A 16,805-nucleotide genomic window follows, 5' to 3' on the forward strand; every position below is an offset into this window, starting at 1 on the left:
GCCCTGAGTCTGATATCTTCATCGGAGTGACTTCTGATTTACATTGCTGTAAATGAGGTCAGAATCGGGCCCGATTAGTACACTCTGAGTGCAAAATTCTGCTCTCAGATCCACAGAGCAGCAATTTTGGGTACCTAGCGAAGAGGAGACAGCTGGCTTCATGCCACTTATATGCCCCTCCTCAGTCCTGGGGGCCAAACTGATCCCTTGCATGAGTTAGAACAACTTGCACTGCTAGATAATGGTCTAGCTAAAGGTCTAGATAAAGGGCTGCTATACTGGCCATGATCACCTGAGAGCATGATGCTCTAATTTTGCTCTTCCCACTCTGGCATGCCTCCAGCCCACCATGGCACACACACCCCCCATGCTGGGGAAGGAGTGCCAGGAGGGGTTGGCATATGTCTGGCTATTCCAAGCCTAAACCTGCTCATGATTCATCTGTTCTAGGGGAATCCTCAGCTGCTGGCTGAAATCACTTTGAGTACCCTTTGCACTGTTGGAGTGGTGCAAAAGAAACTTAAGGGGAGCTGAGAATCAGACCCCAGATTTCTAGCTCGGTCAGTGGTAGGGGATGTTATTTAGAAGTAGGGAATAGATATTTTATCAGCTACATTTCCAATTTTTAAAATATGTGCCTGAGTTTCTTTCAAGTGTTGAAAATGGCTATGTCATCCAGGATACTGTCTTTATCATTTTAAATCCACCAGTTAACCTGACTCTTCCTTTCAATAAGGATTTCTAGAGACAAAGAGATCCCAACTTCCTTCTGTTGACAAAAAGGACTAAAAAACTGTTTTGAATTGTAGCCTAAGAATAACATGATTTTCAGATTTTTGTGGAAATTTGCCTCTTACTGCAGTTTCTGACTCTGGACAAGACACCTGATAACTTACCCCAGCTAGAACACTTTTGGTGGTAAATTTCAAAGGTCAAATTCTCCTGCCAGTTGTACCATTCTAATCCCATTATTTTCAGTGAGGTTGCACCATATAACTGAGGCTACGTCTACACTACGGGGGGGGATCGATTTCAGATACGCAAATTCAGCTACGGGAATAGCGTAGCTGAATTCGACGTATCTGATCCAATTTACCCTGCTGTGAGGACGGCGGCAAATCGACCGCCGCGGCTCCCCCGTTGACGGTGCTTACTCCTACCTGGGCTGGTGGAGTACACGTGTCGATTCGGGGGATCAATTATCGCATCCTGACGAGACGCGATAAATCGATCCCCTAGAGATCGATTTCTACCCGCCGATCTGGGCGGGTAGTGAAGACAAGCCCTGACAGAAGAATGCACTCTCATCTCATCAGGCATAGACATTCTCTCTCGCTTTCCAATGTTTAACTACTAGATACTATTGCCTTGGTATAAAACATCAAAAATATTTACCATTTAGCAAAACTCAGTGTATTTTACCACTTGCTAGGTTATTATCAGTTAAATTAATGACCATTTTTGTAGTCAGCATTCTGAAATATATATTTACTTGATACACTACAAAAAGTTTGTCCTTTTGCTCCTTTAACTGCAGTATCCACAACTACTATCCAGCATATCTATGAGAATTACAAATGGAAAACAAACTTAACACCGGTTTTAGAGGGCTGGAAAGGCCTCTTACCATTGTACAACAGGGGTAGGAAATCCTTGTACAGTGAAGTAAAGCTTCACAGACATTTTTTCCCAAACAGTATGAGACCTCAGTCGTACCAAAATTTCAGGAGCTCGACTTATACTTTCTTCAATGGTGTATCTTTCCAAGGCCATTTGTTCTTCTACCTATTACACAGGATAGAAATAAAAAGCGGCGAGAAGGAGCATTATCTAGCACCAGCGTCAGAGATTTAATATTTGCGTATAGCTTTCAGACTAACAGATGCAAACTACTGTTGGGCTCTGTGAAGCATAGTTCTAAACTGCAGTGGAGTTTACAGTTCTGCTTGGAAAGGAAATAAAATTGTTCTGTTACAGTACCATCCTTTGTATGGTAACTCTATCCAGATGTTCTCTTGCAAGGAGCCTGGCTGAACGAAGCTCTTCTTCCACCTCAGCCAAATTGGCGGCAAACCGGATCCTCCTCTCTTCACTTATATCAGACTTTTGCTCATGAGTCCTGCATGGTAAGAGAAAACTATTTAGGATTAACCCAGCATCAAGGCTTTACTATTGTCACTGATACACAGCAGGCAGATGAGGGCTTGGAAGTCCTATTAGCAGCATTACACAGATGCAGATTCTATAATGTGAACTATTTCCCTCTCTCAAGATCTCAAAACAAACGTCTTAAAAACTGCAAATGAATGAGTCTTCTGTTTGCTTTCTCTTCCCTGTGAGCATATGAGGCCAGATCTTCAGTGGGAATTACGGTAACTGGAATAGTCCCACTGAAGTCAGTGGAGCTGTGCCGATTTATCCCAGCGGAGGAGGTGGCCCAGGGATTCTGCAAATAGAGTTAAATTATAAGAACAAAATCGACAGAAATCAAATAGCAAATTTCCTAAGACTATCCAGCCTCTTTCCTTCCTTTCTCTACCCTTTTGTGGTTTGTATATTATTGGTTTCCCCTCTCTCTGTTTCTGTTTGTTCTTATTTGTATCATTATCTATATCCCGTATTTTGTAGAAGATAAGAATCACCAACATGTAACTCTAAGATCTGGAGATCAAATCCTGGGCCATTACCCTGTTCAAATACCAAGGGGGTAAAAAGCAGTAGTATCCTCCCCTCAGGCAGTGAAGCACACAGTAGAGGCTGCCTCACCGCAATGGCTGAAGCAGTTTCTGCAGGCTCCCTACACAGATCCTCTGGCCTACCCATAGGCGCCGACTCTGAGGGTGCTCCAGGGAAAAATTAGTGGGTGCTCTGCACCCACCGGCAGCCAAGCTCACCGCCCCGCCCCACCCCCTCCCACCCCACCTCACCTCCTCCTCTGAGCGCACCATGTCCCAGCTCCTCCGCCTACCTCCCAGCTCTTGCCACCGCCAAACAGCTGTAGCAAGCTCCGGGAGGGAGGGGGGAGGAGCGGGAACATGATGTGCTCAGGGGAGGAGGCGGGGCCAGGGCAGGGATTTGGGGAAGGGGTCGCATAGGGGCAGGGAAGGGGCGGAGTTGGGGCAGGGATTTTGGGGAAGGGGTTGGGAGGAGGCAGGAGGGTGTGGGGCAGGGGTGGAGTCAGGGTGGGGCCGGGGGCCGAGTGGGGGTCAAGCACCCACCGACGCCATTAGAAGTCGGTGCCTATGCTACCCTCTGCTGCTGTGTAAGGAGCTTATGCAAAATGAGTCCACACACCAATCAGTCAGGGAACGTGTACCAGCATCTAGGCCAAGAGACCCTTCAAAACCATAAGAGCTGAGGCTGGATTGTCCCGTAAGTGAATTAGGGAGGTACAGCAGTGGCTGGAGGCACTTTGCCCATATAAGCCAAGAGTGAGCATAATGCCTCCAGGTCATGGGGAGTAATGTGCTCAACAGTTGCCCTTATGCACCTTTGTAAAAAGGTGTAGCACGAACTACCCCCCTGCAGTCCTTCAGGCACAGGGAGGAGGGCCATGTTCACACTCCCACCTCACGCCTACAGGTACCAATGTTATAAACTATATTCTCCTCTGAAGGAGTGTGAGCAGTAGAGGCAAACCTAGCATAACCTGTCAGGAATAGCTGTAAGAACGTCCCTACTGTGCCAACACCCCAGGTCAGGAGAAGGCTTGTCATTCTGCACCCCTCTCTTCCCCACACATCCTCCCAGATAATGTAGATCTCAGAGAAGGGGGTTAGGAGAAATCACCAGTAGAGAATAAGACTCCTGAAGCAGCCAGGCCTCCATGGAGAATAATGGGGAGTGGTGGTGAGGAAGCAGCGTGGGCCAAGGGACGTGCTGGCCACCCTTCCTGCAGTCCCCATTGGCCTGGAGCGGCGAACCGCAGCCTGTGGGAGCCGCGATTGGCCGAACCTGCGGACGCAGCAGGTAAACAAACCGGCCCGGCCTGCCAGAGGCTTTCCCTGAACAAGCAGCGGCTCTAGTTTGAGAACCACTGGTTTAAGCTATTTCTTTGTATAATTTCTTCATAATGTAAGCTCCAGGATTATTCTGCCTTGTACTATTCATCATGTGCTGTATCTCTTTAAATAATAAAATAGGTTAAAAATTCAAAACAGATTAAGATTTTTTTCTAAACTGCACCCTGCTTCTAGGGCACATCTCTCTTGCTGATGGCAAAACTGGCATCAAAGGGATAGTTTGTAATCCTTCACGTTATCTTCAAAGGAAAAAGAAGAATGCATTCCACTTTTTATAGCCTTCATAACATACATTGGCTGAGTCTTTGGTGTATTTACTGTGGAGTATGTCAGGGCACATACAGCCACTCAAATTGATGAAATGGAATATAGTTGTCAGCACATTTATTATAGGACTTCATATCAATGCTGTAACTGAGGCAAGTTATCCTCTTGATAAATAGGATGTTAGGGAGATGACTCTAATACAATTAAGCTGCCCCCAACACGTAATCTTAGTATTCAGTAAGGGCACAGTATATTTGCTCTTATTTTAAAAAGTGCCAGATTCAGTGTAGATTTCAATTTCTTCTTATTTTACGTCAGTTTTCACAGCCAACTTGGAGTAAAACTCTGGACTGAAGGTCTAAGAAATATAAGATGTAAGAGACACATGACCCTTTGGTATTCTAACCATGAGATATTAATGAAGAACATAGTGTCATAGAAGGCTCCAATCTTGTTGACAGCTCTGTCAATGAAACTGCTTTGCCACCTTGCTACCTTTCAGAGGTTTCTGGGTAGCTTTTTGCCAACAGCCATTATGAAAACGTGTGACTGCCTTGTTACTGAACTGCAAATTTAGTGCTGTGTCTTACAATAAAACTTTCACTGTGAATTCCTAGTTCCATTGAGGTCGATAGAAATTTTGACCTTGACTTCAACAAAGCCAGGATTTCTCCCTTAGAGTATACTGACAAAAAAAAAGTGTCTGTTCCATGGCATTTGACCCAACAAAGTGATTTAAAGGTGCCAATGCAAGCTTTACCTTTTCCTGTATTCTTGTGACTCTTCTTCGGCTGAAGTGTGCAACCTCCTGGCACAGAGCCTACATGTAGTTCTTTCTGTACCGGCAGAGGACTTAAAGGAAGCTGCCTGTCTAGAAGCGACCCTTCCAATACAAAAAGAAATCACTGTAAAATGGCTATACGGATAAAGCACGGAATTACAAAGTTCAAAGAAATTACATTCAAGCAGCTGAATGGAACAACTGGTACCTGTGCGGTGTTGTGTGAGGAACTTACATTTTAAGCTACACATGGCACCTCACACACTGAAGCTGGGTTACATTCACTACCATGCAGCCTTAGTGTCTAATGCCCAGTAGTGTTATCATCTCAATGGAGCCTGTCAGCCCTTTTATTTAATTTAATTCAGTGTCTTTATTCACTGTGCCAGTGCCAATCTTTGACCATATTGTACAATTTTATAAAAACAATTTCAGTAAAATATCAGGGCCACTAACCCCACCTATGGAACATCCAATAGACTTCTAAACAACAACTCCCAAGCCCGTTTTTCTAACCCGTCACGTTGGTCTTGTGGCATGTTCTGAAGGCCACCAAATGGGTCTCTGATTAATCAGGGAATTAAATGTATTCCAGGAGCATGTACACCTCACAGTGAACACTCTTCCAGTAACCCCCTTCCATTTATAGCAGGTGGAGCCAATCAACTCAAGCATCTGAGATGATCTGAAGTACTGCAGTAACACCCTGGGAGAAAGGTGATCTCAGATAGCCCTAGCAACAGAACTTGAGGCATATGGTTCCTTGAACACGTGGGCGAAGGAAAGGCGTTTTGAACATGGGAGAATTGCAACTTGGTATAAAAGGGAAAATAAGAATCCCAATGACCACAACCTGGAATAGCCCAAAATGCATGAGGCCCCACTTCAAGGCAGTGAACATCTTCAAGGAACAGATTTGGGAGGAAGAATTTAAATAGATAAATAAATAAATAAAATAAAAAATCAGCTCTCATGCTTAGATATATGCTATAGCAATGATTATCCCTAAAATCAGAGAGAGTTTTTATGAGTCATTACTTTGCTTTCAGGGAGGAGTTTCCAACCTGAACTGCTAACAGGGAACCATGAACACTCCATATTGCTAAATAGAAGGGGGTCCCACCTAGATAGTAGGGAGATCATGGGACAGAGGATTCACAGTATGGAAAAGATTGAGAACCATTGCTCTCCATACATCTGAAATTCAGAACAAAGTCACTTTTTTTTCTTTTACAAAATTCTACATTTTGAAATGGATTCCTCTGCAATAGAAGCTCCTCTACACCAATGGGAAATGTAAGATACTTACTTTCTTGCTGCATATTCTTGGAGCAAGTATCTTGTCTGAATGTTGCGGTAGGACTGATCAAAGTGTTTATGCCTTCTCTGGTAAAATGGCACTCTCTTCGACGACATGCTGCAATTTCTTCCAGGCCCCAACTCCTACAAAATAAGTAGTGACTGTCATATTTAGCCAAGGCTTTCAACCCATTATGATGCTTTCCTGAGAACCTTACAATTCTGTTATTTGCTGAAGCATTTGTGACTTTACTATGGCTTGAGCAATTCCATTTTATGAATGACAAAGTCATACCTGATTAATATAGCCACCTCAGGCTGCGATCTCACTAACTAAAGGCATGTCTACACTACCAGGCGCATCTATGGGCAGCGGGGGTCAATTTATCGTGTCACGTATAGACGCGATAAATTGACTGCCAGTTGCTCTAGCGTCGACTCCGGTGCTCCACCTCAATGAGAAGTGCAAGGGGAATCCCGTTGACACACCACAGTGAAGACACTGCAATAAGTAGATCTAAGTATGTTATTCACGTAGCTGAAGTTGTGTAACTTAGATCGATCCCCCCTCCCCGCCCCCCATAGTGTAGACCAGCCCTAAGTCTGGCTGGATATGATCAGTACTTGGATGGGAGACCTCCTATGACATACTTCCCACTGACTCAATATTAAATTAATTCCCAAGCATGGAGTCAGGAAAAGCTATTGTGCTGCCAGAGGTACTATCCATTTGTGTTCACTAAAAATCCAATGACACCTTTTTGCAAAAGTAGGGATGTTACCACCAGTGTCCTGGATAAATTATAGATAGTATAATTATAGTCTGTCTCCCTAAATTCCTCTTGCAGTTTCAGTTGGATAGGGATTCTTCACTTCCTGTTCTCCTGCCCTAAATGGTCATACAGGATTGCTGCAAGCAGCTGAACGGCTGCCACATTCTACACTAGAGGTGGTTGCATTTCAGTGGTGAGTGGAGCAATTCCTATATATAAAGTTTGCAAAGCACTTTGGGCCAAATCCTGAGGTCCTTAGTCAGTCAAATTCCCAGTGAGGTCAATGAGTATTTGCCTTAGTAAGGACTAGATCCCTGGAGTGAAGGGGGAACATGCCAGCCATTACATCCCTTTGTGGGGTGCAGCCTGCTCCCCCACAGCATGCTAGTCCGCCTCCTTCCCCATCTTCACTGTGCCCACATCAGGACCAGCAGATTCTGTTCCCAGGTATGGTCCTCAGGTTTCCACCCATCATAATCAATTATTTTCCCCAATTTCAAGAAGATCTAACAAGTAGCCATTATTACTGCATATAGAGAGTACAAAACTTAAAGGAGGTCGAATAGAAATAGATGTATCTTGTAAACTCCTTCAGATACTTGCATCAAAATAACTTCTTATTTAAATCAAAGACAGTGGTAGTGACATATTTTAATCCATGTTCTGTTTCACATTGTAGATCAAAAATGTATCAACTATCAGGCTATATTTTAGAACTGAAATGAATAATACATCTATTCAACTTAACTGGATATTATATTTCAAGAAAAATACAGGAGTCTTATAACTAGAGCAAGCCAAAAATAAAATGAAAATCACAATTAAAAACAAAAACTAATTTTAGTTTCTTTTTTTTATTTTTTTTTTTTTTACACAAAATGCATTAATATAAATATTTATTGAAAACATTTGTTTCTCTTTTTCCATTTTAAACAATGATTTTGATTTTGCCAGTTTGATTTTACTGGTAAGATTGAAATAATTAAAAATAAATTTGTAAAAATTCATGTGCAAAAATGTCTTAGTTTGAAAATGGAAAATAAATGGTAAACAAAAAGTTTGATAACATTTTTATAAAAATTTGACACTTATGAAAATTTTCAAGCAGCCCTAATAATACCTTGTTTAACTGTATTTATTTATTTATTGAAGAAAGCATTATAACTGCTTAATTGCAGCAACAAAGTCTTGGAAAAATAGAATTAGAATTCTCAGGTAGCATATGAGCTTTTCAGGAAGCAAAGGATAAAGCAGTCCATCCTGCAGTTCTGACTCTAGTAAGTCTCTGATTGATGTCTCTAGCTCTTTTTACAATTAGTTTCTACACAGACATGTAGGTGCAAACAAACAAGCTCCTGGATCCTCTCACTTCCACTATTGACACAGCTGTGTTAAGGTCTACCTGTGTTTGCTTTCAGGCTACATTTGTCCAGTTAAGCTCTTTTGTGAATATCCCCACATGCTCTCTGTCATGCACCCAATCCTGCATCCTTTCTGTCAGGACCAGGCAGCAGGGAGCCTGTGTGCACCAGTCAGTTATCAGGATGTGGTCAGGAGACAAGTAGCAGGGTCAGGGTGAAGCCTGGTCAGGATACCAGGAAGTTAGGTCAGGCAGCAAGTTGCATGTGGGAGGCAAGTGGCAGAGTTGGGGTTGAGCCAGGTCAGGATACCAGGGAGTCAGTGCCAGGCATAAGGTTACAAACAGCAGGAAAGTCACAGAATTGGGGACAAATCATGGTCAGAAGCAAGGCAAGGTTTGGAGCAGCAGTAAGCAGCCAGTCTGCATCATTTCTCAGACAGCTGCCCATGATGGTGTCCTGGTTTATATACCAGTACCAGCATGAGCCAATTAGTGGTCTGCAGAGGGCTGCCACTTGCACCCTGCTGGGCAGTACTTCCTGCAGGCTCTAGATTCACAGGATCCTCCAGCAGAACATATGGTGATGGTGATGCAGAAGCATTGGTGGCCCAGAACCCACATGGTCCCAGGTTCTTACACTTTCTATGCATGTAACTCTTACTGAGACCAAATGTAGGTCAGCAGAATCAGATGCTTGTGGCTGGTGGATCAGCTTTTGCTACTTTTAAGTTCATAATTCTCTTCTAAAAATAAAACTAACTTTTCAGAGAAGTGCGTCCCTTTCCCTCTATTCCAAATGAATCAGTTCCTAGACTTCCTCACAATTAGGGTTCAGACATTCTAAAGTGTTTGTCCAAACTTTATGTACAATATAAACACAAATGGCCAACCAGCTCTAATGCAGAACCTCACTAGAAGTAATTAAGAGGACTTGGGAGCAGCCAGACTTATTTAGCCTTCTGTTAGCACGGAGGGAAGCTGTTGCCTGGCACCAGTTCAAAATGTAATGTCATTAGGTACAATGCTTGTGGAGTATATGTTTAATACTCAGTACTGCTGCAAAGTCAGTCCTTTTAGATGGATTTCTGGGGGGAAATTAATGGGGCCAGGATTTCACCCTTTAAGTCAATAGCAAAATTCCCATTGCCTTCAATAGGGTCAGGATTCACCCCATGTATTTTGGGGTGGATATGAGATGGGGGATGCTGTGTTCTCTGTGGGAAGTCTTTTGTTGGGTCTGCTCCTGTTTATCTATTGTGATACATTGGATTTATGATATTTTATTTTTCTGAGATGGATGGATTTTGCCAGGTTGCCTGGGACAGAGCTAGATAACACGATATGCGGGTAAGAATCTGGCCTCACTGAAGTCAATGGGAGTTTTGCCATTGATTTCAGTGGTTCAGGAGGTCACCCATGGCGCTTAAGATACTAGTAGCAGACTGGAGACCAGGCTTCACTAGCATTCCCATCAGTGCAGCTGAACCAGTGTTAGTAACAGAGGGAATTGTTTACACAAAATCCTAGTGTTGCCACCCCAAAAGTTATGGTCAAATTAAAGATTGTCAATTCAATTAAACATTCACAGATAGCAAAGCCTACAGTTGTTTTGCATAGTCCTTGGTCCTAGTCAGGAAAAACTCCCATTAAAGTCATGATAGTCAGGGAGTATTGAAGAGTTAACATTTCAGAATTTGGCATCAAATGCCATACCCTACTTGTGATATTTAACTCCCGCTTATGTTAAGGAGAGTTCCTCCCATAGAGCCAACATACAATATGGCCAAACACTGTCCTTGAACCTCTGCTACACAACTCCCATTAACTTCACAAGGAATTCTACATGAAGATCTAGAGTTCTAGGGTAGTATCTGGGCTACATTCTGCCCTCTTTCTTCATATGGAACTTCCATTGGTATAACAGGGCAAAAGGTTATTGTTAATTATATATATTGTGACAAGATGGCTGATGTTAGTGTGGTGGGTCCTGGGCTTTTCTTGGCAGGGGGGCTAAGATGCCACCTATTGCCCCTGCTCTTGGGGCACCGAGGACCCCCCAGTGGCCTTGGAAGGTGGTAGAGGAGGGAAGCAGGGGAGGGGTCTGGGTTTGCTCCTCACTCTGAGCCCCAGCCCTAGCCCCTCTCAACCCCAGCAGGTTCTTACCCCTTGGGTGGGGTACCTTCGGTCCTTAGACACAGAGGGAGGGAGTCTCCCTCCCCTGCCAGGGCAGGGGCTCCCTTACTTCAGTTCTCTGGTCTTCAAATTTCATGGCACAGTCATGACTCCCATCCTCCTTCTCCCTGAATGCCTGAAGCAGGGGGTTTTATTAGGTTCCTGAAAGGGCCTTAATTGACTGCAGGTGCTCCAATTAACCTGTAGCCATCCTCCCTAGCCTACAGGGAACCACACCTTAATTAGCCAAGGGCTTATATATTTCCCCTCTACCAGTCTCCCACTGCTCCCTGGCCCTCCTGTATCAATATATATATATATATTTCTGTTACAGTAGCTCCCATGGATCCCAATCAAGTTCAAGACTCCATTGTGCTAGGCACTATACAAACACAAAAACATGGTCCCTTCCCAGAAGATTAGAGACTCGAAATAAAATATAAAACAGTTTAATTCATACTTCTATTTAGCAGAGTAATTAGATTATTCAAGTCAGTTAGAAAGGGTAACATGTGAATATTTACTTGTGTTATCTATACTATATGGTAGTCAGCCACAAGTAGAGTGAAGGCAGAGTTCAGGGGTCAGGCTATACACAGACTCATAACACAATAATAACTTTTGGAGTACAAAAGCAGCTTATCAAGAACTGTGGGACAGGCAGATACCTTCAAAAAGTGAGTGCATTCGTGGCAAAGGAGGTGGGGTTAGATGTAAAGCTAGCTAGTCAGATAAATAATTTCATTTAAGATTTAAAGGACCAGTCATAACTCTAATAAGTTCATAAACACAGCCCCTGGGCACTGGCACTCCCGCAATAAACTGGTCAGTAGGAGTATCGACTGCTGTGAGATGGAGAATCTGATTGTGCTCCCCATAGACAACTTGCGTTCCCACGGCCAAGGAGGAGAGGTAGAATCCACCACCTCTACAATCCATTTCATCTATCTTAACTGCCCTGCTGCTTGCAGATTTGCTTCTCTTCCCCATTGCCAAGTCTGCACCACACAGTATGTACTTTCTCTGCTCGTCTCTGCCCTTGTCTGGCTGCAAAAGAGTGATTGACAAGCTCTTGCCTGCTCTGACTGAGCCCTACCTGGGTATGCTAGCTGAAAGCTCAGGATAGCCTGCTCCTTTGCTTCTGCACATATCCTTATTCTTACTTTTCTGTAGGAATCTCATGGCTTCCAGATATTTTGCAGCACGTGCCTCTACTCATGTTTTTCCATACACTATCTGCTGTCCAATGGCTGCTGTGATTACACCCGCCTAATAGTTACACTATTTTATTTTATCACTTAGTGAAGAGTAGAATATGCTCCATTTTGGGTCCCCTATTTTTCTACTTTGCACCCCATTATGTGTAACTGTTAGAGCACTAGAATATCTTTAATTCCCAGTTGCCTATTCAATATTGTAAAAGATGGAAGAAAAGAAATTTCCACTTGTCACTTAATTCAAATGTCCGTATTCCAGAAGTACCCTAAGACCTCAGACAGAACACATCAAGTAATTTCCAGACGGCTACATTGATCTCTTAGAAATAAAGACACATTCTCTCATAGCTTAATATGTAGGACTCACATGGATGCCAATGGAAGTCTTGTGTAAAGATCAAGGGTCATCTGTGGCTCTTAAATATCGCAGTCAGGAGATAATTAATCAGGATGGAATTGAATTTATGGGATCTCGTGTTACTTTCCCTTTTTTATTTGTGAAACTGCTTAAATGCTGATGTTTCTGTGTAAATACAAGTGTATTCAAGAGCCAAATACAATTATAGTTCTCAAACTGACATAATCTTTAGGACTAGATTATGCAAATTGCACATAGTCCCCAATAAGGAGCAATATGGAGGCAGTTTGGCTCAAACAGGCAAGATCCTCCTGGACCTTCCTAGTGTCCAGGGAGGCTTTGCACATTGCTTCACCCCTTCGTTGGTGCATATGCTCCCCTGTGCAGCCATCCAGCTATGCTTGCCAGCACAGAGGTAGGAGACGGAGCCATGGCCCTGCCTCCTGGACACCCCTCCTCACCCTCTTAGGGGCACCATGAACCTTCAGGGGAGTAGGGAGGGAACAGTTCTTGCATTTCCATGAGTGTAAGAACTGTAATTCTGCCTGGCCCTTCTGTGGGCTATATAGGGGTGAAGGCTCCTTTTTTAACTCTTCCCACAGTGCCCCTATGTAAGGTCCAGGCAGAATCTGGCCCAGACAGAGTACATACACAGATTAACTTTTCTCCAGAAGATTTTAAATGTTCAAAGCAAAAAAAAAAAAGATTTTATAAACATTTTGTTCTGACTTTTAGAAAGCGTCCAAAGTCACTAAAGCTGCTGACATAAGAACTGCATTTGGCCCACTAAATATAATCCGCACGGCCTGAAATGTACTCATCCTAACTTTCCATATACAAAAGTAGTTTGCAACAGACTCTCTGTAAAGTATGGAGATTCCCAGTCACATTGTAAATGCACCCTGTCCTTTTAACTGGAGGACAACAAATGTGAAACAGTGAGATAGTGAAAGTGAGTCGCTGCCAAGCATTCCAACATCTATTATCCTTCATTACAACACTTTCATTGGCTCTTATGTGTAATCATCCAATTCCACTATCTCTTTCTAGCAGGCATAATTTCAAGAGCATGAGCGCAATTCCAAAAGCTCTATCAGAGGTATTTAGCTGGAATTTTCAGGAGGATCAAAACATGTCATGGAACTCAAGGCAATAACAATCAGAAATCTATCTTTTAAAGAAAGGTACTTGAAACTATCACTGACAAAAATAGAATAGGACTTTTGGTCCCAGTTACATTATGTTTATATTCTAGATTAAATTATTTTTTTCTTCTTTTTTTAAGTAAATACAGAAGAAAGAGGAGCTCTGTATTTGGAATAAGGAAGGCACATAAACCCACCTGCCTTGAGTTTGTATTTATGTAGAAAGATAGTGATGAAAATATAATAATATTCATTAAAATAAAATTAATGAACAGAATAAAACCATGCAATATTTTCCCCTCCTGTTGTCATTTTTCTTTTATTCGTAAATGTATATTATGCCTTTTTCTTATTTTCCCCAATACGTGTCATATATTTTGTACAGAAAAGTATATAACATTTTTCTATCATCATTCCTGTTGATTCTGAATTTTTTAAAAAAATGGAAACATACTTACCTAGGGAGAAATAAAAATTGCACAGCTGAGAGGACGAACAGCCTCACTCAGCTTAGCAGGCTCTGGCTGAGGAAAACAAAAATAATTTCTCTCTCTAAAGAGAGGCTACTACCCCTTCGCGCCCATTTATGGGCAGATGTGTTGCTATATATAGAATCAACTGATTGGTTCTCCCAAGAGTGAGGTCAGTCTAATAGGCGTGAAAGTGTAATTTAAAGGGAAAAAATCTGCCATGTTATTTTTTGGTAATATTATTTTTTGAGCTGGGAACAGATCTCTCTCCTAAAAAGAGCAAATGTTGACCTAAAGGTAAGGATTGCCCCCCACTGTCACGTTCTGTGTGAAAGTGGTCCAAGTCAAGGATAAGAAAACTATTTAAAAATCTCATTTTTTGTGTGTAGGTGAAACTTAAAGAACAATAATAACTTCAAAGACCAGTAAGGAGCCATATACTTTAAAATCTTACTAGTGGAGACATAAAATCCTCCTGGTGCCTTGAGCTGTAAACTGAGCCTCCCCAATGCCTCCTTAAGGGCTGCTTGGATTATAAAAAACATCATTGCCATATGTTAAGCCATGTCAACTATATTAGAAAAGCCTTGTTAACATGGGAAGAAAGAAAGAGCCCAGCTCCTACTCACTTACCTCCAAAATCTTAATCATCAATCAGTTAACTTGCTGGTTAAAAAAAGAGGTGTTTCTGCCTACTGTATGCACAGTATGTAATGTATAAGGAATGTGCATGTATATGATATGTAGGTGTATACAGAGGCAGAAAAAATATATACACAAAGGGCATTATCTTAGGAGGTTCTGAGTGCCCCTATTTCCCACTGATTATAATGGAAGTTGGGTGCCCTCACAGGATTGGGACCATACATTTATTATGTGAAGGATTAATTGTTACCAGATTTATATGAAGACAACAAGATAGCACCCCAATTCACATGTGAAGGAGTGGACTCAAGACACAAGTGGGTGAATGACAATATAAATACATCAAGAGTTTCTGGTGCCTGGCATAACAAACTACATGAATGATGCGTCTTGTAAATCAAATTGTGTGTGCATGTGCATGTAAAAGGCCTATTAAATCCTTTTATTAAATGAATCTAATTAAATGCACAACATTTCCTTAAGTTCACAATACTCCCCCAAATTTCCTGTAGAGTTCTGGCAAAGGATCTATCCCACACTTCTAGCAACTCTGTCCCACTTTGAGTGCTGCCACCCTTTTGCTATAGGCCTCTTCCCTCGTGGCATTCTCCCTTCTTCTTTGCATCTTGCTAGCCCATTACTTCTGTGATGACAGGTTTCATAATCACTTGAAAGCCCTGCCCATGTCACTGGACTACTTTACTGGTTCTGAGACATGTTGGCAAAACTGGATGAGCACACCCATACTCACACTTTGGATTAGAGCTTCTGACCCATTGTCTGGCGTGGCAGTGACTTGTGTTAGTCCAGATCATGTTTGCCATGTGCACCAGGCTTAAGCACAATTCGGTACCCTGCTTTTCCAACTGTGTTAATGCTAAGTTCCTTTATTTTTAGTATGGATAGGGCTATATGCAGCTATTTCATCTTTTAATTACTGATTAGAGAAATGAGGATATGCTAGATTGTACCTTTAAGTATTTACCTGTGTAGGGTTGGTCCAGACATGTGCTGTCCCAAAGGGAGCCCTGCCACCAAATGCACATCATGAGCCTAATCCTTCCCCAAGGATGGTGCAACTTGTTCCCTTTGTTGCCAGCCAGCTCCCTGGGTCAGTATGGTAGGGGTGCTGGTTTATAACTCCACCTCCCCACATTTCCTTGTCATCTTTATGGTGGTATGCATCCATACAGACCCTATGAATAAGGGTATGATTCTGTCACAGAAGTCACAGATTCTGGGACTTTCTGGGACCTCCGGGATTTCTTCTGGGACAGAACTGGAGCAACTGTCAGACCTGGGCCGCCAGAGCAGCGACCCCAAGGCTGGAGCAGCGGCTAGGGTTGCGTCAGCCACTACCGCAGGAGCAGCGTCGGGACTGGAACAACTGCTGGAGGTCAGCCCCCAGCAGTGCTCTGATTGTTAGTCCCGCTCCTCAGGGTATTTTTAGTAAAAGTCAGAGACAGATTGTGGGCTTCTGGAAATTTTTGTTTATTGCCCGCGACCTGTCGGTCCTTGCGACCTATTCCTGACTTTTACTAAAAATATCCTTGACAGAATCTTAACTTTAACTATGACTGAGCAATCTCTGGACTCCACCAATAGCTAGCTCTGTTATTTTGCCTGGCCCTTGCATGGTAGTACAAGATGGGCAGGACTTATAGAGACTTTGTTCTTCCTAATTTAGCTTTCTTAGCAATCAATGTTTGTGTGACTACTAGGGATGGGCAGAAAATGGTTTTCTAATCCTGGAAAATTTTCAAGATTTTGAAATATTTTCCCATCCCAAATTGGGATGATAAGAAATCTCTAACTTTTCAAGACCCGACAACCAGAAAAAAAAAGAATTTGGGTCAATCTAAATGCTTTATTTCAATAATTTTGAAACATTTGGTTTCAGTTTTGACCTTTTTTTATTATAATTAGCTTATACTTCAAAACAAAATCTTTTTGACCAGAAAATTTGATTTTTTTTTTTCATTTTGAAAATGTCAAAGCTTTTCAAAAGTTTTTTTTAAAAAAGCAGTTTGGCAAAACCTAGTCTTTCCCACAAGAAGTTTCATTTTCAATTAATTGACACTTTCCAATGAAAAATATTTTGTCAAAAGATTCCAGACCAGCTGTAATGGCTGAAGATAAATGCTAATTAAACCCTTACAAGGCCAACAGTTTCATTTTGCTGGGATAGTCTTCTCCAGGATGAGAATGGATGGCAGGCAATTTCACCACCAGTTTCCATGTTTTTTTCCCCAAACAAGAGCACCATTAAAATTACATCTTTTTTAAGCTAAATTTG

General features: G+C 42.3%; 1 protein-coding gene across 1 annotated transcript in view; it reads right to left on the bottom strand.

The window, feature by feature from the left end:
* The window catches only part of MYOM2 (myomesin 2), a 107,807-nt gene extending 93,873 nt beyond the window's left edge, over window positions 1–13,934 (bottom strand). The window contains exons 1-5 of the mRNA XM_026656319.1: window positions 13,853–13,934; window positions 6,380–6,513; window positions 5,050–5,172; window positions 1,981–2,119; window positions 1,627–1,785 (exon numbers count right to left, since the gene is read on the bottom strand). Of these exons, the coding sequence (XP_026512104.1) occupies window positions 1,627–1,785; window positions 1,981–2,119; window positions 5,050–5,172; window positions 6,380–6,486 (528 nt within the window). The 5' untranslated portion in view covers window positions 6,487–6,513; window positions 13,853–13,934. The remainder of the gene's footprint in view (window positions 1–1,626; window positions 1,786–1,980; window positions 2,120–5,049; window positions 5,173–6,379; window positions 6,514–13,852) is intronic.
* Between the last annotated feature and the right edge of the window lie 2,871 nt (window positions 13,935–16,805).

Source organism: Terrapene carolina, unplaced genomic scaffold (genome assembly GCF_002925995.2).
Source record: "Terrapene carolina triunguis isolate 2854851 unplaced genomic scaffold, T_m_triunguis-2.0 Scaffold42, whole genome shotgun sequence".
NCBI classification, from domain to species: Eukaryota; Metazoa; Chordata; order Testudines; family Emydidae; genus Terrapene; species Terrapene triunguis.